Raw genomic sequence first — 24,463 nt, 5'->3', positions numbered from 1 at the left:
ATGCAGCTTGCAGGGATTTCACTTTAGTCACTGTACCTTTTAACTTTTGTTTAACTAACCCTCTCATTTTTGTATAGTTCCCCCTTTTGAAATTAAATGCCACAGTGTTGGGCTTTTGAGATGTTCTTCCCACCACAGAGATGTTGAATGCTATTGTATTATAGTCACTATTTCCAAGTAGTCCTGCTATAGTTACTTCTTGGACCAGCTCCAGCGCTGCACTCAGGATTAAATCTAGAGTTGTGGGTTCCCGTACCAGCTACTCCATGAAGCAGTCATTTAAAGTATCAAGAAATTTGATCTCTGCATTTTGTCCTGAAGTGAAATGTTTCCAGTCAATATGGGGATAATTGAAATCTCCCACTGTTATTGGGTTCTTAATTTTGATAGCCTCTCTAATTTTCCTTAGCACTTACAATTCACAAAAATGCTCTCTACAAGGCAGTGGCCTATGTTGGGGTAATGCCAGATCTGCCACAAACCAAAGTGAAAAGCAGGAACATCTTGAGTAAGTAGGCATGGGGGACAGTACATTTCACCTGGTGTGGAGGGGGCAGAAAGGGTGTTTACCCATGTAAGGGCATGTCATGGATGGATAAGGGCATGTCATTGTCTGGCTCAAAATTAGAACATTTCAAAAACTGTATCAGATTTTAACATTATAAACAGGAGAAAAACATTCATACTTGTGTAGGAACATTAGGTCTTATATCCTTTTTAGCCTGCAGCCACTGGAGGGCGACATGCTCACACAAGCAGGTGATGGGACTGTAACTTTTGTAACAGTAGTTAGCTTTCAGAGGACATCATCATCATATACTCTAACCAGGTGTGAATTACATCCAGCAGACAGTTGAGGCACGTACATACTGAATAAGGATAGCCATACTCAATTAGCAAGTTATCTAGATAGAGCAGAGCTGTTCTGCCATGTACTGAACTGTGCAGAAATTCCACAAACCATTCCAAGTTCTCTGTGAAAAGTTCATGCATCTGAACAACAATCCAGTTTTTAGAAGTAAAATCACTGATTGCAACTAAGCCAGGGGAAAGCCAGTCAGCCTTAATATTATGGTCTTCTGATTTTGACTATTTAGAACATAAACTGACAATTGTTAGCTACAGTCATGCTTTTAGCAGGTTTCCATTAAATAACAACATATTTACATTGAAATGTTAATATAATAAATATATATTAGGGAGGATCACCTTTTCCTTTAAAGAATAGAGCCTAGCTCAATAAAATAGCTAGAGTGAGGATAACTAGGTAAAGAAACTCATGAATGTGGAGATACTAAAACGTATTGTTTTTCTCTGCATGGGAGAAAGTTAAAACATGTTTGAAAATAATACTTATTTTTAAAAGTTCCCTTGGTGTTTGCAAACAAGTAAGCAAATAAAGAGAACTCAAATATTGGGCCAATAACCTTAACAATGTCTCTTTAAATAATGTTTTATTTTTTTAAGCAAATAAACAATTAATGTTCAATTCAATATGACTTTGTTGCCATGAAAAGATAAGACTAATTCAGGATAGGGCCACAAACTGTGGGGAGCTTTATGGCTTGTTTCCTTTACTGTCAATTTTGGCTGTGGTGGCAGTTTGTTATGTAGCATGACTGCTCAAGTTGAAAAAAATAAAACTTAGTCATCAAGGGCTAGAAAATGAGACCCAGGCACCAATCCTGCTAATACTTGTGTATGTGAAATATGTGGCACTGTACACATGCTTATGGTTAAGCACATGCATAAGTGTTTGCAGCACTGGGGCATAAAGGAGAAGTAACAAGTAAAATGGTTCAGACTGTAGAAAAAGCAGAATTTAAAAGATTCCAGAAAAGTATTAGGCCAATGATTTCTTGGAAGGACAGAGGGAAGAAGAATAAATTCTAAAACAAAGCTAATGGAAGATCTTCTGTGGATAAATAAAACATACATTACCAAATGAACAAAACAGGGCAGGAATTAATGTCTAGTACATGAGATGATGCACCTTTTCATCTATACAGAACTATAAAAGGGTTATATATTGTGGATAACATTTTAGATAATTGCTTTAATATTGAAAAAATTGTGTCAAAGATTTATCAGAAAAGGTCACTAATTGCATACATGCCTCTTGAGACCTTGATCCTATAACTCCTTGTGGACTGAGCAGCAAGAGTATAAGGTGACTGTGCTTTAGAGACATGTACACAGAGGATGTGCGTGGACACAATTAAGATTAAGCAACTAGGGTTCTGATTCAGCTCCCACGGAAGCGAACAGAAAGATTTCCATTAACTTAAATGGGAGCTGGATGGGCCCCTATGTGTAATTCTCCACATTTAGTGAAGGTAAGCCCCAAGCCCACTGTAGGCTCAGGGTAAAAAAGGGCACAGAATGAGTGTGCCTGAGGATGTAAACAAAGCTTCATGCTCCCCTCCTGTATTAGACAGCACTAATTTGGTGGTTATGCAGATCAGGATCTGAGGCTTCCTTTGTCCTGCTCATCATTTTTTACCTTTTGCCTACAGGTACAACACTCTGCACCTGTACAATACAGGGTCAAAACCTGTGTGTGTACACATAACATATATACTCATACATAAACACTAGTAATAGTTTCTAAAAATAAAAATAGAATGTTGATTCTATTATGTAGCTTTAGTGAAGAGACACTCTGGGTTTTCAGTCATTTACGTTTCATTATGTTTCTCCTCTCCCTCATTAGAAAAAATCTGGGGAAATCCAGAGATTATCCTTGCAGAAGACATAAAAACCAACCATTTATCAGAAGAAAAACAATAATGAAAAGATTTTCTTACCTCTTTGGTAGTTGGTTACAATTCCTGACAGCAGCAGGCGCTGCTTCCCCTTAAGCATAAAACTTGACGGTAGTCTCACAGGTTAGAATTATAGAAGAGCAAGTACTAGAAGTGACAAGAGGAAATAACGCATTTTATTAAGATAGTAGTAGCTGAAAGCCCATGCTCTTGAACAGGTGTAATTCATGTGTATATAAAAGCCGAAAATGGCTGATAACTTAAAAATTGGATGGCAACAGGCTGTGAATCCCAGTTAAGATTGAACCTGGTGATATTCTAAACAAAAAGAGCTCTCAACCATGCACATAACTGTTTCTATTGCTGCACTCAGGCATTCCAGCCTTCAGAGTGATGTTGGGGGCTATTGTATGTGCTGGCTGCATTCTGTGTGAGTGGCTATGTTTACTTGTGTAAGGACTGTGTTGTCCTGAGACAGTTATGTTAGTTTATACAAGTGGCAACTGAGGGGTGCATGCTGCATGAGAAGCTAGGTGTGTTTGGAGTTAATGTGCATGCTGGTTGTGTTGTTGTGTGGGTGCTTGTATTGATTTGGGTCTAGGGGCACGTGATAGAGTATATAAACCCCACACTAGTAAGGAAGGGATTAAGCAGCTGCATTGGGCCCAGGCACTTCCCCTTCCCATTCCCCCAACACCACACCACACATGAAAAGCAGGCATGACTTGGAGGAGGAACTCAGAAGAACAGGCTAGCAGACAATAGAGGTAAACTGTCTTACACTCCAAGCTCCTGGCAAGGAATACTGCAGGAACTCCTGCTGCCTGAGGCCAGGCTGTAGGGACTTTGCCACGCTCAGAGAAAACCTGTGATGCTCTGAAGGTTTGAGACTTTACTTTTGATTTCAGTTTTCTTTTATATGGGCAACTTAAAAATCAACATTAAAGGTCACATCCAAGTTTGTCATGCACTCTACAGATTCCAGTTATTTAATGTCTTTCCTTAATTTGTTGGGGAAGAAAGGGGACGGGTAGGAAGTGATCCAGGGAAACAACACTTTTTGGGGCAGGATTTACAGCCTACCACCAGACCCCAAAACAGAACCTGAGGGAACCAAGAAAGCAGACCCCCATCCCATGGCAAGTGAGCTCCCTTGGGAAGGGTGGGGGGGAAGCTGTGCCGGGGTGCGTGTCTGGAGTTGCTGGTTGTGTTGACTAGTGTCTGGGGGCGGGTTGTACTAGGAGATATTGATTTGTGTGAGCATCAGTTGGGTGCGAGTGTGGCGTCTGGGCCAAATAATCCACTATCTGTACAGTCTCCCTCATTTAACTGTTTCTTACAATTTAGCTGTAGGGTAAGGCTAGTGATTGGTTGAGTTACCTCTGATATCACAGTGATCTAGGAATCCTGGCATAGCATAGATATTGGTTCTCAAACAGGGGTACTCAACTCATCTAGTTATTTGCATAGTTTTACAATAGACTACATAAAAAGGACTAGCAAAGTCAGTACAAACTAAAATTTCACACAACCTGTTTATACTGCTTTATGTACCATTCACTGAAATGTAAGTACAATATTTATATTTCAATTGATTTTATAATTACGTGGTAAAAATGAGAAAGTAAGCTATTTTTTAGTAATAATGTGCTGACACTTTTGTATTTTTAGGTTTGATTTTGTAAGCAAGTAGTTTTTAAGTGAGGTGAGACTTGGGGATACACAAGACAAATCAGACTCCTGAACAGGGTGCAGTAGTCTGGAAAGGTTGAGAGCCACTGCCTTACTCTAGCTGTACACCACACAGGTGGAACTCAAAGTCAAAATGGCTGAAAACCTGAAAGTTTGACATTAAGAGACTGTAAAACCCAGTGACAACTGAACCTGGTGATATTCTGAACAAAAGCTCTCAATCATGCTTGTAGCTGCTTTCATTGCTTCACACTGAGTCAACAAACGTCCTAGGCTTAAGAGTAAAAGGTGACATTCTTGGAATCTTATGCCATGTCTACACTTCAAAATTATGTCGACCTAATTTATATCGGCATACAGCCTCCACAATTATTAAATCGCTTTATGTGTGCACAGTTGGCTCCCTGTGTTGGTGGTGTGTGTCCTCACCATGAGCACTTGTACTGATTGTATTTTCAGTGTGGGGCATTGCGCGACAGCCAGTAACTGTCAACATAAGCAATGCTGCATCAACCTAATTACACTGACCGTGAGTCTATACCGCTCTGGGAGGTGGTGTTACTAAATAGGCATACAACACTTTCACAACTAGGGCCTTGGCTACACTGACGCTTTATAGCACTGCAACTTTCTCGATCAGGGGCATGAAAAAAACACACCCCTGAGCACTGCAAGATACAGCGCTGTAAAGCGCCAGTGTAAACAGTGCCGCAGCACTGGGAGCGCGGCTCCCAGCGCTGCAAGCTAATCCCCATGAGGAGGTAGAGTACGTGCAGTGCTGGGAAAGCTCTCTCCCAGCACTGGCGCTGCGACCACACTCACACTTCGAAGCGCTGCCGCGGCAGCGCTTTGAAGTTCTGAGTGTAGCCATACCCTAGGTCAGTGCAAGGCAAGTTACGTCGACCTAAGCATATAGTTTAGACCAGGCCTTACTCCACAGATTTACTCTTACTATAGGGAAAAAATACATATAAAAGACGGCTGAAAAAACAGCTGCTAGTATGAGAGGTATGCAAAACACAGAGGGCCAAATTCTCTTTTCAGATATGTGAATACAACTCCCATAGGGCCAAATTCAGACATTATATAAGCAAGTACAACTTTACTTTTAATTTGGCCTATTGACTTAAGTGAGGTCTACTCTTCTATACAGGAATGCAGAATTTTTCTTGTCCCTTCATGCCATTTTCAGAACTCCGTGCTCCACATCTGAAGAATCTGGTAAAGGTCTTTGTAATATTAAAGCATTAACTGCCTGACCTGAAGCCCTCATATGCACATTTTTCTTGAAGTCCACAGATTCCCCTGCATAAGGATTGCATGATCAGGCCTTAATGTGTGAGACAGCATATATTGCAAATTGAAAGGAGCTGGTCACCATTCTATTCTTCAAGTAGAAAACAACATTAACACCTAAATCTACGTAGGTGTTGCTTAAGAAATGGGTTAAAATAGTGACAGAGTACAAAGATATCTACTCTCCCAATAATTCTATGCTTTAGCATTTGCTATAAGAAAACTCCAAAATACTCACCAGTCAATTAACATATGCAAATTCTGATTAAACAGGCTCAACCACAAAGGAACTTTCATAACCATGTGAAAGAAACGTGTATAGCATAGCCTCAAGCTAACAATGTAAAACAATTAGCAGTACTTGATTTATATACTCACAGCTCTTTGAGCGCATTAAATTACTTATTAAATATATAACTAAGCGCGGAGCCAAAATTTACTGGTACTGGATTGTTTCTGCTATTGGCATCTCTACACACATCCCTTATAGAGCTAAAGAAAAATGGAGTTTGGTGCTGACTATACCACATACTTTTTAGAGTTAGAATAGAAGATCTAGCAGTGACCAACACACATTTCTGGCTTATTTTAGGAATTCTCAAGAAGAATAAAAATAAATTCCAGGAAAAAATAGTATATGATCACATAATTCAAAATTGTAATAATGCATACACACAAAGGGACCAAATTAAGGTTGAACATGGAACTTTAATTCACGTGTTTGACTTCTGAGTGCTTGACTTTGCAATCCTAATAATGTTCTTTTTACTACTTTTTTGTATGTAGTTTCCTAGATTTAAAAAAAAACAAAACACAAAAAAACAAATCCCATCATGTTGCGTCATATGGATACCCACAAGGGTCCTTAGCAGGGTTAGCTCCACTCCACAGATCTCTGCCACTTGAGTGGATGGAATAACTGACAGCAGTAACAGATACTCATAAAGCATGACAATGTCTACATTGCAACTATATATTCATGGCTGGCCAGCGCCAGTTCAGGCTCCTGCCAGCTGACTCAGGCTCACGGGGCTTAGGACGCAATGCTGTTTCATTACTGTGCAGACTTCCCGGCTCCAGCTGGAGCCCGATTTTTAGGACCCTCTCACTTTGCGGGTCCTAGAGCTCAAGCTTCAGTCACAGCCCAAACATCTACAGGGCAATTAACCAGCCTGCAAGCCGGAGCCATCTGGCATGGGCAAGCCAGGGGTATCTAGTTACAGTGTAAACACGCCCTCTGCGGACCAGCACTGGAGGGGCGCAGGAGGGGTCACACACGAGCTCTCCCGGTGGGTTTCAGAGATACCTGCTGACAGGCAGGCCTGCTGGGTCCATTCCAGCCCTCGGCGGGGAACAGTTCTAATGGGGAGTGACTCTCCTGCTAGTCTACTCCTCCCAAGCCCGTAGGCCTCGCCCACCCAAGTGTGCCCGGCACCCGGCTCCCAGTCCCCAGCACAGCTAAAGCAGCAGTTGCTGCTGCTCCCCTAAATGGAAGGGGACGGGCGATCTCACCTACCGCGCGCCTCCGCGCACTGCTGCACAGCCGCGGCCCCCTAGTTGTCTGGCCCTTCCTTACGCCACGTGGGGGAAAAAGGCGGACCCGCATGGTCATGCGGAAGTGACACCGGATTGGTGGATTGGTTTCTGTCACGTGAGGGACAGTTGCTCGCGCGTTCGGTCGCTAAGGCAGTTGGTGGAAGTGTGGCTTGGCTGGTTTACAGGGCGCGTGGGGCAGGTAGGAAGGAGCTGGCTGCTGCACCTTGCTGGGCGAGTCGCTGCGCGGGCTCGCCAAGCCTCGCTGGCGTAACGGTCATTCTGTCCCCACGGTCTCCATCTCCCGCCGCCGAACTGCCCCAGGGTTCGTACAGCTGGGAGCGGCGGTGCTCCGCGCAGGAGCCTCTTGCTGCCACTCACTGCCTTCCCGAGGGCGGCCCGGGGTTCGCTGGGGCAGGGCGTGCGGAGCCCTAGGGGGCGTCCCCCTCCCGCTTAGTGCCCGGTGGGTTTTGCCGGTCGGGGAGGCGGAGCTCGAGCCTGCACCGCCCCTGGTAGCAGCACGGGCACTTCTTGGGGGCGGGGCGAGGCGTGCAGCTGCTGGGAGACACCTGGGCAGAGCGCGAGCTGCTGGTTTGGGGTTGGAGGCTGTGATTTTCCTCTGGCGCTAATTAAGGGGGGCAGGTGGTCGGCTTGACCGACAAAACGTTGCTCCCTGGGCTCTTTTCCCCCGCAGAGTGGAAGCTGTAACGCTTTGCCAGACCCAGACAAAATGAAACTGACGCGCCGAAATAGGCTGTTGTTTACAGTTAAAATGATTGGTTATTGTTTTTGTCTCTTGCAGGCTCTGCAGTATAGCTGGAAAAACAGCAATTTACAGAAGCTCTTTATTACCAACATTGGACTGCACTTGCAGATTAAAATATGGCAATGGAGACCAACTTTCTAAGAGATCAAAGTAAGCTCCATGCTCCACCTAGACTTAAAATAGTTTTGGTGCACTTAAACACAAGTCTTGCAATTACATTTTTCCACAGCCTGAAACTGTGTTCGACTCCCTGAATATTGTTTGAGAGATGGATGCTGAATGGGAAACCTGCTCCTCCTAGTCCCAGAGTAAACGAACACCCCCCTTACCCCACCTCCCAACACTGTTCTGTTATACAGTAATTTTGGGAGTTACTTTATGTAAAGCTCTCTCCTAACACTTAGTTAAGAAAATAACTTTGTGTCAACAAATCTGGTTTGTCTTCAATAACAATCATAAACAAAAATTCAGTCTCACTGTTGACTGTTTATACTTTTAGCTTTCATGTGCACTGTAGGATTAGACATGTTGGAAGGGGCCTACTTGGACTTCTGCTTCCTTCTGCTGTGTCTAAGATAAGTGCAGAAGAGCACTCCCAGTGTGTTGCCTCTCCTCTTTCAGTATTCAGTAATGCCTTTCTCCAAGGCTACATCTACGCTGGGAAGTTCACAGCCCTGCTGTGGGAGTGCTCCTGTGGTAGCGCTTTGATGTGAGTGTGTGATCATGTGCGAGCACTGGGAGAGAGCTCTCCCAGCGCTCCTGGTAATCCATCTCCACGAGAGGAATAGCTTGGAGCCTGTCCACACTAGTGTTTTGCAGCACTCAAACTTGCTGCGCTTGGGGGGGTATTGAGAGATTTTTCACACCCCTGAGCCAGCAACTTGGAGTGCTGTAAAATGTAAGTGTAGACAAGCCCTAATTTTGTCAGATATGCTGGGAATTTTCTTAGTCGTCTTTTGAGACTTATTTATAGAGTGGAAGGACTGGAGATGAGAGCTTGGTATTTCTGTTTTTATGCAACTAGATGGTGTGAAACTTGATTCTTGTGTATCCATAGAAGCCCCACATTAATCTTTTTTTGGGGGGGACTACGAAATTAGAATATGTATGTTTTGTCCTTTTACTGGTGAGAATAGGCTTTTTTTTTTTAAGTTATTTTTCATGAAATAGGCTTCACTACAAACTGTTATCAGCATTATTCTTTTGTAAGTGATGCTCTGCATTGATAGAATTGAGAAATAAAATTACTAAGGTTCTGAGGAAGCTAAATTTAAAATATTCAATAAGATCTTCCAGCTCTACAGCATTTTTCTGGTGTGTCCATAGGGCTGCATTCTGTAAACAGGAAGTGACCTGCTGTACTGTATAGATCAGTGATTCCCCAAACCTTTCAGGGTTGTGCACATACACACCCCACCCCCCCAGCTGGTGCCAAGAGCGGGGCTGCACCTGGGGTGAGTCTGGGGTGGGCAGCTGGGCCCACAGCCAGGTGCAGAGCTGCCCCCGGGCTTGGTGGTGTTTCATGTCCCCATAGGGGCAGGCCCAGGCCCTCTGTGCCCCCCTAGGGGGGCACACCCCACAGTTTGGGGACCTCTGGTATAGATAAATGCAATCTCAGCTGCTATTACTAGTATGTGGGGAAGACTGCTAGCAGGTAAGGAAACAAGAGCTTGCATCAAGGATGCCTGCTAACATTTTAACAAACTGCTTAACAGAACAAGTGGAGTAATATGTAATGGTTAGAATTGCCACTGATGGCACAACTTTATTTTTTAAATAAAGAAGTATATTGAACAGCTGATTTGGATGACCCCAGGTGAAAAGTCACCTTTCGAATTATAAAAAGACACCTCTGTAATGGAGAAGAAAAGCTTCTGTATCAGATCCTCTTTCCATTATTGGCGGGGGAAGGTTACGTTTTTGAATAGTAACTTGTGTGATTGATGCACCTAGCTCAATGCTTTGATTTGCCTTTTTTTTTTTTTTTTTTAAGTGCCTGGTATTTATGACATTGTTGCTTTTTTTGCACTTGCATACTTCCATTATTTTCCCCATCAAAACTGAGTTCACGCTGTCTAGGCCAGCACAAACCAATTGATGTAATTTGCTTAATCTGTCTGGGGATTTCAGTCTTGCTTTTAACTTCCCAAAAGCCTTATTGTTAAGAGGTACCAGGACAGTACCTAGTGACAAAGGTAGAGTTTAACTTATATTCTCACACTACATGAGTGTAGGTTACAATTGTGAGATATTGGTTAGAGGCTTACTGTCGCTCTGATATGATTCATTGTTTTTTGATTCATGGCTGAGAAGTCAAGGTTTTAAAATAGTGAATGTTTGTTATATTCATAGGGAGAATGCTTTAAGAATGTGCAATGTTAGATATTGTTAAAAGGAACTCATCAGTACCTATAGTGGGGCTCTGTTTAATAGCATTGGCTTGTAGTAGGTGAGACTCACCCCAGCATGCACTCATGGTGATCAGGAGTTGCCCTGATCCTGCAAATGCTAACGTGTGCTTAACTCTCTGCACTTCAATAGTCCCATTGAAGTTAAACATATGAATAAGTGTTTGCAGGATCAGGGCCTACATAAGATATGGATTTCACAGATGTGCAAAAGTAAGGGAATAATTAAAAAAAACAAAAAAACCTTCAGGTATATGCTGAAATACCATCTTAAGCTGTTTCTTCTTCAGATGAAGCATGTGACTAAAAATTATAGAAACGTAGTAGTATTTACATATCCTCTTTAGGAAGTAGATACTGTATTTAAGCAAATATCCTTAGTAATAAAGAATGATGGGGGAGAGGTGTGACAAAAGGTGTGCAGAATGATTTCTAAATATTTTTCTGGAAAACACCATAATGTATTTCATGTATATACATAAATAACTACTGAAGTGAGAGCTCTAAAAAAACAAACTGAAGTTAGGTTGCTTTTAAGTGTAACTCTTTTTTTTTTTTTTCCCCCCCGACGTTCATACTAGTGCTTATTTCTAAACTACCTCAAGTTTTTTCTTATGAATCCTTTACTGCTTTGTGCAGAAAGATTAGTTTGCAACATTTGCAGCAAATAATCTGTGCTTTTGGTCTTGCAAAACAAAGTGAAAAGTTAACTGCAGTATGTTCGTTGTCTGCAGAAAGCATGCATGCATGACCCTTATTTAAATAAATTGGAAATTTTGAAGCAGCAGTCGAGTTAAGACAATCATCACTGTCTCTTATAATTTTCTTTGAATAGCTGCGTTACTATGAACATTTCCTTAGCAAGAAGCTGTATAGCTGTTTTGCTGGTTCATATTTTCATGTTTTAGGTGGGAAACATCAAGAAAAAATGAAGTATACTTTTGTTTAATTTTGGAATAATTGCTTTGTGTTAATGGCTTTTTCTCCTTAATTTCCCTTTGCTTTACTCTTCCTCATTCTCCATGCAAACCTGTTGTCACCCACAGCTTTGTGTTTGCCAAATGCTAGAGAGCTCTGACACAAGGAAGAAAACAAAACTCTTGCTTTTTGTTCACATACACATGCACACACAGCCGTACCAGTACTCTAATTAAGCCAATCTGGAATTCTCCGTTTTCTTTATGACCGCAAAGTGCTGCCATGAGTTCCTGTTATATTTGGCCTTCCCCAATAAATAATGTGACCTCTTTTTTTTTTTTTTGGATGTCATTGGTGCTCTAATTCAGCTTCTTCTAAGAAGCTGACTCTGACATGCTTCCTCAGCTTCTCAGGTATGGCGTGGTATTTACCAAGTGTGGTTTTTGTTTTTTTTTTACCATTCTGGGAAAAGCCAGTTAGTTCTAGTTTTAGATATTTTGTATCTTAAAATGTGGTTCATGAATGCATACCATACTATTTAGTTTTAGTTGTGTGTGGTAGTAGATTGATGATTTAATTTAGGGTTGCACCAATGAAGAGTAAAACTGCTGGAGGAATAATACTAATATAACTATAATATTGAACATCTGAATGTCTGTATATTTAAGTATTTTCTCAAGGAAGTTGTACATATCACTCATGTTTCAGTTTGATATTATATAAACAAAAGTCAAAAACACTTTTTATGAAAACGCAGAGTTGTAGGCTTGAAGCATTAAGCAATTGTGAGCATGCTGAATTCCAGACAACCAGTCTGGGTCCATTTTGCCATGCAGCATTCTGTAGCAGAATACCAACTTTGATGTAGTGGACAGACTCAGCGTACTCCTCAGTTTTGAATGGGTATATCTAAAGTTTGAAAAGATTTATTCTGTGTTTGCTGGATACCAATGCAATTATTTTTCCCAATTTAAGCCAGTTTTTAGCAGCGCCCTTTCGTAAACTAGTTTTCCCCCAGGAAACTGCCAACCCCGCATCTCATCCTGTAAGGTAACCAGCCATGCCCAGATGCATTTATCCACAGGATTTTCTGTCCCAAATTTGCCAAGTCCCTCTTGGGTTAATTATCTAAGGTGTAATAGGGTAGCTGCATGTGAAGGAATTCACTGATCAGACTAGCTCAGTAGCTTGATTCCCTCAGTGCTGTGTGTTATATATGTTGCAACTTTTCTCATATTTGCATTATTTAGGAGCCAAACAGCTTTATAAAAATATTTTTAAAAAAACAGGGTAATGCAAGAAATTGCATTTACTGTTTATTACAAGAAAAATTGTGTGGCCTACAAAGATGGACTTTTTTATAAAGAATCTGTACATTTCAAAAAATCAATACTTTCATTAAAATGTAGGGAGACATATGCCTGCAATCCACCACATCAGTGAAACTACTTTTAACTGCCCAGTTAAGCAATCGTATAATCTAGGTAAAGATATATACACTGATTGTTTGGCTTTTTTTTTTTTTTTTGTTCCTTCCAGATCATAGACTAAATGCAGCACTCAGACAGCATCAAGCAGAGAACCTTTTGAGGACTACCTCTGTGCAGGTATGTTAATTAGGACATGTCAACACTGAGGATATTTACATTGGTGTAAGACCTCAGTATATGTGCGCTGCACAAATGTAAAATAAGTCTTTCACCAGTACAACCTAAGCTGGTTTGAAATATGTTTGAGACATTCACCTCTGTGAATAAGTCCATTGCAAGCCTCTGCTGTTGCTCATGGGTTTCCCAAACAGCATTTCAGTGAAAGTGATGGGATTGTCTTGTCAGTTTCACTGTTAAGCAATAGGTTCTGAATGGCAGCAGTGAAAACTAACAAACAGCGATTGATTGGTGGGGTTTTTTTGCTCTGAGCAGCAGCAGCAGCAGAGATATTGGAGCTGTTTGCAGATTTAGGGAGATCACAGTACATCCGTTTAACCATCGGAATGTGAAAGGAGTATATTTGCAACCGTAAGGGCTAGAAAGTTTTGTTTAAATTTCGTGAAAGATTAAGTTCTGCAGAAGTTGATGGTATGTGCCCTGGAAAGATTCCTAGTTGCCTTAGTTCTTTTCAAGCCTTGCCTTTATAGGAAAAAGTAGTTAGCTCAACTTCTAGATTTGTTTATATGTACATGCACACTTCTGACATTATATACAAAGAGCTAAATTGTTAGATTAGCTATTGTTTTTTGCCATTTTTCTGTGAACGACCTTTGTGTCTACCCCTATCCAGAAGTGAATATAGAAATCATATGTAGTCTCACTAGCACGGTTGACTCCTTGCTCTCTGATGTGATATTTCTGCATATGTATGCATCCCAAGACACATCTAGAGTTCCAATGACAATTTTCTTTGATTGCATGGGAATTCTAAAAATTAGTTCATTGTGTGTACATACTTAAAACTGAACATGTGGGATATGACTTAAGTTTTGAGTACAAATGGAGTAGAATCAAGTTCTTCATAGATCTGAGCTCTGAAATCAAGTTTAAGAACTTTTAGTTCTAATTTGCAAACTACTCTGTTTCAGAAAAATGTCGTAAGGGGTGATGACACACAGGAACCGTGGCTGACTGACCAAAGGTAACCTTATTTTAAAATTATCATGTATTCTAATAGTAGGACATGGCCATTTTCAGCAGGTAACTTAGTTGTTTTATAAATGTTTAATCACAAAAGTGTAAATAAAATGAATTTAGGAGGTATGATTATATGCTGGATTAAGTACCTTTAGCAGTCTTCCTCTCCTTTATATATTTTAAAAAAACCAGAAAAACAAAGAATCCAATTAACTAGCCTTGGGAGGAAGGAAATTGGAAACTGGACATGAGTGAGAGACTGTTTCCTCTGGGTCAGAATTATAGAAATGTAGGGCTGGAAGAGGCTTGATTAGGTCATCTAGTCCAGTCCCCTACAATAAGGCATGACTGCTTTATCTAGATCAGCCCTGTCAGGTGTTTGTTTCACATGTTCTTCAAAAATCTCAAATAATTGAGATTCCACAACCTCCCATGTAGTTTGTTCTAGTGCTTGACTACAATTACAGTTAGGTTAGACACTAGGAAAAACTTCTTAAGTCTCCCTTGATTTGCTGAACAGTTTTGATTAATGGAAGTGAGCATGAAATGAACAAAAACCATGCAACAATATACGCCTTATGATTATCACAATGTTCTGTGCACTTTTAGCTGTTTGTTATTACATTTACTGTTGTTAGTACATGCTAGACAGGTTACCCCATTTTTCAAAATTGAGTTCAGGCGAAGGATAACTCAGACTCCATGTTGGGGAAGCTTCTTTACAAAACTTTGGCAGGAGAGAAGCCAACAGACATTTGGAATTAGTTCCAACTGGCTCCTGTAGAGCTAGTTGCACATGCCAAAGTTCTGAGATGTCTTGAAAAATTAAATTAGTCTGAGCACCTGTTGCTCGGGGGATGTCCATTTATAGAGACAGTCAAGGTGCAGTCTTTTTGCACAGCGTTGGATCAAGGCAATTGGATCAAGATCACCAGCAGCTGTAAAGAAATTAAAGACTGTTAACATCTAGTCACTTACCTTAAGCATCATGGTGTTCCTGCGTTCCAACATCTTACCTTTGGGACCAGTTGCCAGGATCCTGAGGACTCTCACTTTTGAGTCTCACTATTTTAGCTTCCAGATCCTGGGAGCCCGTGGATCATCTGTGACGATAAATGTATCTTAACCTCTTTCCTGCCAGTTGAGAGAACCTAGAGCAGTGGTTTCAAACATTTTTTCTGGCGACCCAGTTGAAGAAAATTGTTGATGCCCACGACCTAGCAGAGCTGGGGATGAAGGGTTTGGGGTGTGAGGGCCTCAAGGCTGGGGCAGGGGTTTGGGGTGCAGGCCTTGGACTCGGAGATGAGGATGAAGGGTTTTGAGTGAGGGGGCTCTGGGTTGGGGCGACTCAGGGCTGAGGATTGGGGTGCAGGCTTACCTCAGGCAGTTTCTGGTCAGCAACACAGTGAGGGTGCTAAGGCAGGCCTCCTGCCTGTCCTGGTACCACTGACCGCACAGTGCCCTGGAAACAGCTAGCAGCAGATCCGGCTCCTAGGCGGAGGCGCGCAAAAGCAGCTCTGCGTGGCTCTTGCCCACAGTTTCTGGCCAATGGGAGTGTGGAGCTGGTGCTCAGGGCCAGGGCAGTGCGCAGCGCCCTATGGCTCCCCCTGTCCTAGGAGCTGGACCTGGTGCTAGCTGCTGCCAGGGTACAGCATCAGAACAGGTAGGAACTAGCCTGACTTACCTGGGCAGCACCATCAACAGGACTTCTAATGGCCTGGTCTGTGCTACTGACCAGAGCCATCGTGACCCAGTACTGGGTCATGACCCAGTTTGAAAACCACTGACCTAGGGTACGTCTACACTATGGGATTATTCCGATTTTACGTAAACCGGTTTTATAAAACAGATTGTATAAAGTCGAGTGCACGCGGCCACACTAAGCACATTAATTCAGCGGTGTGCGTCCATGATCTGAGGCTAGCGTCGATTTCCGGAGCGTTCCACTGTGGNTCCTTCTTAATAACAACCAATATTTAACACCTCATTTCTAGACTAGACGTGAAGGACACTGTTTCTTCCACAGTCAACATCATTGCTACTTGCACAAATATTAAGTAACACTTCCAGAAATCTCACAGTCACCACTCAGACTAGACTTACAAGACGAAACACCTCCCAAAAGGGAGAACATTAACACTGAGCATGAGCAGAACCCTCCTCACTGACTTAAGCACACACCATAAAGCGAGACCATATTCATGGCTACCACTGATTCCAGTTGAATTTACAATCTGAAGAAAGAAAAGAGATGAAATGATATCTGAACACCTTGCTTGCTTCTGTGCAAAAGTCTATATGTCAGATACCATCCTGCAATCAGAACTACAAAGGGTAGAGCCTAACATCTGCGAGGAGTCCCATTATAGTCAATGGAGCATGCATGGCCATAAGGGTCTGCCTGAGAGGATTATACTCCAGGTGTTGAGCAAAATTTCCAAAAGCACCTAAGTGACTTAGTACCATATTCAAAAGTGTCTTAAATTCTTTTGAAAATGTTACCTATAGGGTCTAAATTACTATTTATTTATAAAGCACCATAAGTGTCCATAGTGCTTCATGCAGGAAATTTTAAAGTGGCAGGTACATGCCACCAAAGAGTATGCGGAGGTTCTTTAGTTATCTGCAAAGTACTGTGCATATGTATGGCATGCTATAATTAACATACAGGGCATAGTATATATGCTTGCTGTATGATAGCTAAAAAGGGCTTGGATCTTTTCCTCAGGCTGAACAATGGTAGACGGCATTCATTTCCTACAAAAATAATTGTCCCTAATTTTTCAGCTTGTCACCTATAATATCGTCTCACAATAATTCAGGGCTTTGGAGAGGAGCCCGGAGCTGGAGCCCGGAGCAGCTCCGGAGCTAGGATGACCAGACAGCAAGTGTGAAAAATCAGGACGGGGGTGGGGAGTAATAGGAGCCTATAGAAGAAAAAGACCCAAAAATCGGGACTGTCCCAATAAAATCAGGACATCTGGTCACCTTATCCGGAGCAGTGGAGCTGCAGGTTTTTGCCTGGAGCTGGAGCGGAGCTGGAGCACAGTTCCAGAGCCCTGCAATAATTTTAATAGACGGACAGTTCTGAATCTCTTTGATGGGGGAATACATGGTGTTCAAAGCTTGCTGCTTTTCCCTGATAATAAAGGCTGATCTTAGCCTTTACTATTATGAGGTTTTCTATATTTCATGTGAGCTATTCAAAAGACACTCATAGTTGGCCTAACTCTTTTCTCATGGAAGTCAGTGGTACAACTCCCATTGACCTGAATGACAGCAGAGCAAGGGAGCAGAGTTCCTTGCTGAGCTCTTTTGAAAATCCCATTTTAATGTCTTGTTCAGTGGCCAGTATTTATGGATTGTCATGCAAAAAATCTTATTTCCTGTTTAACCCATAAAAGCCATATATAGCACAGCATATGGCACATTCTTATGTGCTAGCAAACAGTGGGAGGGAGATTAAAAGAAATTTTTAAAAAAGAACTAAATCTTCTGTCGGATGTTTTGCTTTGCTTAAGGTGACAGGAGGGTTTACTTTTTGCACCCCGTTAGCATTACTTATCCTTCTGTCCCCTGAAATGGGAATAGATAATACTTAGACATGAGGCTGTCTAAACCAGTGGGATTGCTACCATGTTGTACCTCCAGCACCCTGACAAAATTATGCTCCTTATTAATTTGAGTGCATTTTATGGAACATTTACTTGGCCTTTGTCCCACCTCATATTTTCTGTTTTCACAAAATCAGGTGCGGAAAGCAAAGTTAAATACTACTAACCCTAATCCAATATGGTAATACCAATTTTAGCGCTACTCCTCTCGTTGAGGAGGAGTACAGAAACCGATTTAAAGAGTCCTTTATATCGATATAAAGGGCCTAGTAGTGTGGACGGATACAGCGTTAAATCGGTTTAACGCTGCTAAAATCGGTTTAAATGCGTAGTGTAGACCAGGCCCTAGAGACAGTAAAGTATCTTGGGGTATTCTTTTGTTCAATTGTTGCCAAAGTTCAAGTCAGTTGGAGCCTGAGTTTTATGCTCACCTCCGTTAAACCACAACTCATTTGTTACTTGGTCATAGTTCATGATTTTTCCCTGTTCCCATTGTTACTGCTCTTAAATTTGTTGTTGTTTTGGAAAAAATACACTCTCTTTTGTCCACTGCACCACACAAGGGAGGTGGGATGCATACCAACTTCTGTCTAACCCCAGGTGATGGATCTTTTCACCCCTCAGGATCTTGCTGCGAAACCAGAATTGTTGCTGGCCTATTTACTCTGAGTTTCACGTTAAAAGTATGTGTAAGACCTCCATCCTGTTCACAAAGTTTGATCTTTATGTTTAAGGAAGTTGACTGGAACTTGGGAGTTACAAGTTCACTATCTATCTCGTCCATTGACATCCTTTGTCACTTTGGGCAAATTGCTTAATAGTGCTTGTCTCTTTTTTCCTGTCTGTAATACAGAGATTGTCTGAGGATGGGTTGTCTATTTAGTTTATAAAGTTTGAGGCAGGTATTTGTACAGTGAATAGCACCAGATGGCTTCAGTCTCTGTTGGGGTCTCTAGGCACTGCTTTATCTGAATAGAAGAAAAAGTAAAATAGTTTATTTAGGAGAATTAGTATCAATTAGACTCGTGGAACTGGAAGGCACCTTGAGAAGTCTTCTAGTCCAGTCCCCTGAACTCAAGGCAGAATTAAGTATTATCTAGACCATGCCTGACGTGTTTAACCTGCTCTTAAAAATCTCCAATGATGGAGATTCCACAACCTCCAACAGGCAATTTATAGAAGGAACTCTCTCTCTATGACTTCATATAGACAGTGGGGCAAACTGAGTAGTGATTTTTAAACAGTAGTGCAAATTGCTTGTGGTTGCATATTTGTCAGTAAACAAAAGAACTGTAGTAGGAAAAAACTATTAGGAAGAAAAATAAAGTGTGTGAATTAAGGTGCATTATTTTACACCCTCCTTATAGTTGATGTTCCTGCTTTTTTTTCTTGCACATACAAAAGTACAGTTTATGGTCTGTTAAATCTTAATATTTCGCTTTTATAGTGTTTCACTATATAATGTTGCCTTAACATCACTTTTGCAGTTAAAGTAGCTTAATTCTGATATCCAAAAACTCAGTTTTGCAAATGCACTTGAACTTTGAATGACTTTTCTTTAAGTTGATGTGCATACTTTAAAAATAACCAAAGGTTGTTCATTTGACTAAGATTATAGTTCCATCAGGAAGTAGAGAAAAGCATTTTTATTTTAATATGTTTGGCTCAGGTTGAATAATAGTTTGATATGTGCATTTCTGTAAAACCTGGTAACTACCAGATCACTGCAACAACTGTAATTATGTATCTTATGCATTTCTTTCACTTTTAGCTTACTGTCCCCTCTAATTGCTGAGTATGATAAACATCTGGAGGAAATGAGTGAACAGCTGCAATACTATCGGGTATGAATCATACCACTGGAAAGGTTTGATTGTATTAAAAGAAAAAACGTGCAATTGAATGTAAAGTTTTCATCTCTATATAGTTAAAATTTTATTTCCTAATTTTTAAGTACCACTATTAAGAGAAACTAAGTCAATACAAGATGGGACAGTAAAACTTGAAAATGAAGTATTTGTTTCAAAATTAAACACCAGTAGTGTTATAATCTGAAGACAAAGGAGACCAGAAACTAGTTTATAGCTTTGTATATGGTGTGCCCAAATTACAGCCTTCTAGAATTACATTAATTTTAGAGCACAGTGGCTGCCATCAGTAGTAATATTTCAATCCTCTAGTACTAATAGCTTACAGCACTATTTTCTGGCGAAGGAAACTACCTTTTGAAGTTTTATTAGGATACTCCCCTTTTTGAAGGGAGAAGTGGATCTTTTATGAAAAGAAATTGAATATGCCGAACCTGCCCAATATGTTGTCTGTGCTCTTGGAAATAGCATTGAGAGACTAAATATGCCCGTTGACATATTCCTAATGTGGCAGTAGGTAGGAGGGGCAAGAATCCAATTTTGTGAAATATTAGTTCGTGTTCTTTAACTGAGTTCGTTACACAGGACCACCAACATTAAACTCTAAAAACCAAAATTAGTGATGACTTTGCTACTGTTGTAACTGTTCACTTGTAACACTATAAAATGTTTGTATAACGTTTATGCAAGATTTTTATTGCATTATAAAACTTGTATAATCTACCTATTCTCTTGCAAAAACAAAAATCACTTTTTAATACAATTGTCCATCTTTAAACATAGCTAGTCAGAAATAAAAATTATTTTTTTGAAAGTTAAAGGAATGGTATTTCAGTATGTGATTTTTACTGCTTAAAGGCCCTGTGATTTAAATGTGAAATTTCACTGTCCAATTTGATGTTCTCAGAGACAGATGGGCGAGATGAGACTAAAACTTGAACAAGTCATCAAGGAAAATGAAAGGTAAATTGATTGACTAACATTACTAAAAACATTACATTTCTAAAAATTAAAAGTATTTCTAGGGACCTGAAGATAAACCTCTCAATCTGTGTACTGTGGCCAAAATTTTCATACTTGCGTGTTTAAACTTAACCTCTTAGGTGTTAAAATATGTGTTGAGGCACCCAGGTTTGGAAATTTGGGCTATGTATATACATAACAATGAATAATACAAATTTTGATTGTTTAGAAGTCAGTGTATACATTTCTTTTGTGTATTGTGCAAGGTGTGTATTTTCAACTGTAATTTTTTAAATATGCATATGTTAAAGGACTTGTGATGTTTGTAATTAAGGAGAATAGACTCCAGACTTGCTGGTCTTTCTCCTGCTTCTCTTAATAGCCGGTTGTCTCTTCCTGGATCTCTGTTTCTAATGTATGCTGGCTTCTGGGATTCTACATTTGTTCCTATCTTCTCACCCCTCCACACACCTTTTGACACTAATTTTTACACTATTAATGTTCCCAAAAATACAGATTACAGGTGCAGTCTTGCAAATATAGCAGTGTAGTATTTGCTATCCATTAAAGTCAGTGAACCTACTCATGAAAGTAAGAGCTATGCACAGCATTATGTACCTTAATTTTCACTGTTTATCCTCTTAGTTTTGACTTCTTGCTCCAACACTAGGTTAATTCAGGCCACAAATCTATCTGCTAGTACCTCTAACATCACCCACATTCTTGTGGTATCTCACCAGGTGAATGAGGGGGAAATCTACCATGGGCACAGATTCTGGGTCATGACCAGGTCCAGGTTGAACCTTCAGTCTCACTGTATATGGTGCCTTCCGTGCCCCCAGCTTTGTTAATATACTTATCTTTTGCTGCTAGGAGGTTGAAATAGAGTATGAGTTCGCTTCAGAGCTCTATTAAAGCCTTTCTTGATTAGTCAGCAGTTGTTGTCAGTCAGCCACATTAACAAAATTTAAGTGGGTGACAAATTCAACCAAGATGCTTAAATCAGAAAATTAATAAATTCGGTTCTCATATTAAGAGAAATATTGGTGTTGAGAAAAATGCTTAGCCGGCATCCTAACTGGACCCTGTCATGTCCATTTTATTAATACCTTTGTAATTACAATAAATGTAGGATGTACTTTTCAAGAGCGATATGCTTTACATAAAAATACATGTTCAGTTCATTTCTCTTGGAGGACATAACACACCCCGATGTATTTAACTTCCAGCATTCTTATGTTAGTGTGCAAGTATCTTCTGATAGCTGGTAATTGCTAATAAACTAATAAGACTGAAAATCAGAGATGATAAACCAGCAGAAACTGTTTGTGGTAATCTAAGAAAATCAATGTGGTGTACGCTCTCTCAGTGACCATTGCTGTGCTGTAAAGTAATTCAGTTTAGTTCACATGATGTCTTATTGCATAAATATAAGCTATTTTCAGTGTGACAGGTGTGCAGGATGAGAGAGAATCAAGCATGTAGTTTATTACATGACAGATTTTCTCCACTTCAGTTGTAGAATTTACATTTGTTTTCCCAGGTATGCATATGATGTGCAAATTGTTATTCTGTTGACTATCAAATATTAAAACATATCTGGCCTTCAGTATGTAGTATCACTTTAAATGGTGACATTCTTATCAGCTATGAAGGAACTCTGAGATCTGAGAGAGCAAAGAGACAAGGAAATCCAAGAGGTGGGTCAGGGGCACAGGAGAGGGCCAGTGCAAATTGAAACAAATGAGTAATTAAAGTATTGACACAAGCCCCTGCTTGACTTGCATGTAGCAGTCACTATGACATTTCTGCTGATTTTGGTGTAAAACTGTATTTATTATGTGAAGTAGTAATGTTTTGCTAAGTGGTTATATTTAATGTATATGCATACATAGTGTTAAAAGGCAACTTAACGTTAAGTATTTTCAGATACTACAGCTGGCGCTGGGACTCCTTGCCAATAATTTTTTTTTTTTAAATGACTAAGTATGTTTCTCTCTCCTATTGCTGTGTGAGAGGCCCACATATGGAAGAGGAGTAGACTAAAGTATGCAGGGGAAACAGTTTAACTGTAAATTTTCAGGACTTTTAATCTTGTGCATATGTAGATCTTTTTCTGTAACCTTTGTTATACTAATCTTGGGCACTGCTTGTAACAGTAAATACAAGTGAAATATAAGTGAGATTTGAGTTGACTGTGTGCCTGTATGTCTTAATTATTCAAAAGAGAGGAGCAGGGTTACTTCTGATTATCAGAGTAACATTGGAAACCTACACTTTGTAAGTGAGCAGTACAATAAAGGTACTGTGTAACTGAAATCTATTCTTTTAAAGTATTTACACTACTATTTCATGAAGTTTTTCCCTCTCTGTATAGGCAGACAACTGCCATTAATGACAATGGGAATTATGCTAATGTATTAAATCATTTAGCACTTCTCATTATCAAAATGCTTTTCAAACGGATAAGAATAGCCTTCTAAAACTTTCGGTTAATTTTAAAACATTTGCAGAAATATTCAGATATTAGGATTCTTTATCAGGGCTTGAAAAAAATCTATTCAGAAGTGCTAAATGATTATTAACTGCCTCAGTGTGGCCCAGCACTAATTGATTTGGGAGTGGGGAGCAGCATTAATTGGAGGCCCAGAGTACAACCAGCTGTAATCTGGGGTCTTTAGACCCAAACAATGAGGGATTCCCAAACTAAGAGATTGAATGGGTCTGATTCAGGGCACCTGTGTATTTGGGTAGGCTCAGCCTTGGAGCAAACAGATTTGGGTAAACTTTAAGGCCTGTTAATTGATTTTGACAGACACTTAAGATAGACATCCAACCGCATATGTATAAAATTTATCATTCCATTGTCTCTGGGGTGAAGAGGGGATTACAAATCTAAGGCCAAATCCTAGTGCTCTTAATAATGCTAATAATTGTAATAGAGATGATTAAGGTCTGTGGTATCTATTTTTTACTATACAGTTGGTCAGGAGTTTATGTAGCACTTATATATCTTTCATCAGTTGATTTACCAATTCCAATAGACATGGTAGTGTGCAAAAAATAGTATTGTAGCACAGGGAGGCCTAGAATGGGCTAGCTGCCCCAAGTACAAATCTGCCCAGACCCTGTGGGTATGTACATGGGACAGCTAGCCCAGGCTTCTGCTGCCCATATTACCGTGGCTACATTATTACTTTCTGCATGCTTGATTTACCTCCCTCTCCATAGATGCAGATGGGGGTGCACATTTGTATCCTTCTGCACCAGCTGCTGCACACTACATAGCATTCATTTTCTGGTGGGGGTAGATACTGTCAGTCATTGTCCTTCCCGAACTGTTCCATCAATGGAGGACAGCCTTACATCACAATCAGTGATCCACGGCAGCCTGGCAAATCACTGCATCCTCAGACATGGTACCTTTCCTACCCTTATCTACCTAGTCATTGCTACCCACTTGGGGCTTTGGTGGCTAAGGCCATCAGGCAAAGCAGGGTTTGTGGATGCTTTGTGCAACTTCAGTTCTCTTCAAAGCAGTCGGGTACAGCATCAGGCCAGATGTTTTCAAGCAGTTTGTACAAACAACTAGCTCTCACAATACTCCTTTGAGGCCTTATCATCCCCATTTTATGGATGGAGCATCTGTGTTGAAATTAATTACCTGAGGCCTTACAAAAAATTAGATGTGAGGTGGAACTCGAATTGAAGTGTGTGGTTCCCACACAGTGCAGGCAATTTTGTACTGAGGGTGGCCGGCCCCTGCTGCTGCTGGCCGTGCTACTGCAGCTATGCTTATATTTTCACCGTGCTAGCTTGATGAGCGCTAGCTTGAGTATGTCTGTTCAAGATAGGTATCACAGTGCTAGCTCCAAGTGCAGGTATAGCCTAAATGAGTCTCTCTCGCTCTGAGAGTTGGCTTTTCCTCAATAAAGTCTTAAAATCGTAGATTATCAGGGTTGGAAGAGACCTCAGGAGATCATCTAGTCCAATTCCCTGCTCAAAGCAGGACC

The 24,463-nt window shown here is 40.6% G+C and overlaps 2 protein-coding genes across 8 annotated transcripts in view; one reads left to right on the top strand and one right to left on the bottom strand.

The window, feature by feature from the left end:
• C5H4orf33 (chromosome 5 C4orf33 homolog) overlaps positions 1–7,263 on the bottom strand; it is a 42,807-nt gene extending 35,544 nt beyond the window's left edge. For both annotated transcript variants that reach the window (XM_075066277.1, XM_075066276.1), the window contains exon 1: positions 7,060–7,263. The gene's annotated coding sequence lies outside the window, so the exon portion shown is untranslated. The remainder of the gene's footprint in view (positions 1–7,059) is intronic.
• A 568-nt stretch (positions 7,264–7,831) lies between these two features.
• The window catches only part of SCLT1 (sodium channel and clathrin linker 1), a 109,157-nt gene continuing 92,525 nt past the window's right edge, over positions 7,832–24,463 (top strand). For 2 of the 6 annotated variants that reach the window (XM_032776482.2, XM_032776481.2), the window contains exons 1-5: positions 7,913–8,202; positions 12,918–12,985; positions 13,957–14,009; positions 19,391–19,463; positions 20,395–20,450. In XM_032776482.2, coding sequence (XP_032632373.1) covers positions 8,169–8,202; positions 12,918–12,985; positions 13,957–14,009; positions 19,391–19,463; positions 20,395–20,450 — 284 coding nt within the window. In that variant the 5' untranslated portion in view covers positions 7,913–8,168. Of the gene's footprint in view, positions 7,885–7,912; positions 8,203–12,917; positions 12,986–13,956; positions 14,010–19,390; positions 19,464–20,394; positions 20,451–24,463 lie in introns of those variants that run through there. The other 4 variants (XM_075066275.1, XM_032776479.2, XM_032776478.2 and 1 more) reach the window with 3 other exon arrangements.

Source organism: Chelonoidis abingdonii, chromosome 5 (assembly GCF_003597395.2).
Source record: "Chelonoidis abingdonii isolate Lonesome George chromosome 5, CheloAbing_2.0, whole genome shotgun sequence".
Lineage (NCBI taxonomy): Eukaryota > Metazoa > Chordata > Testudines > Testudinidae > Chelonoidis > Chelonoidis abingdonii.
Note: the sequence above shows the minus strand (reverse complement) of the source record. Positions and strands in the feature narration are given on the sequence as shown.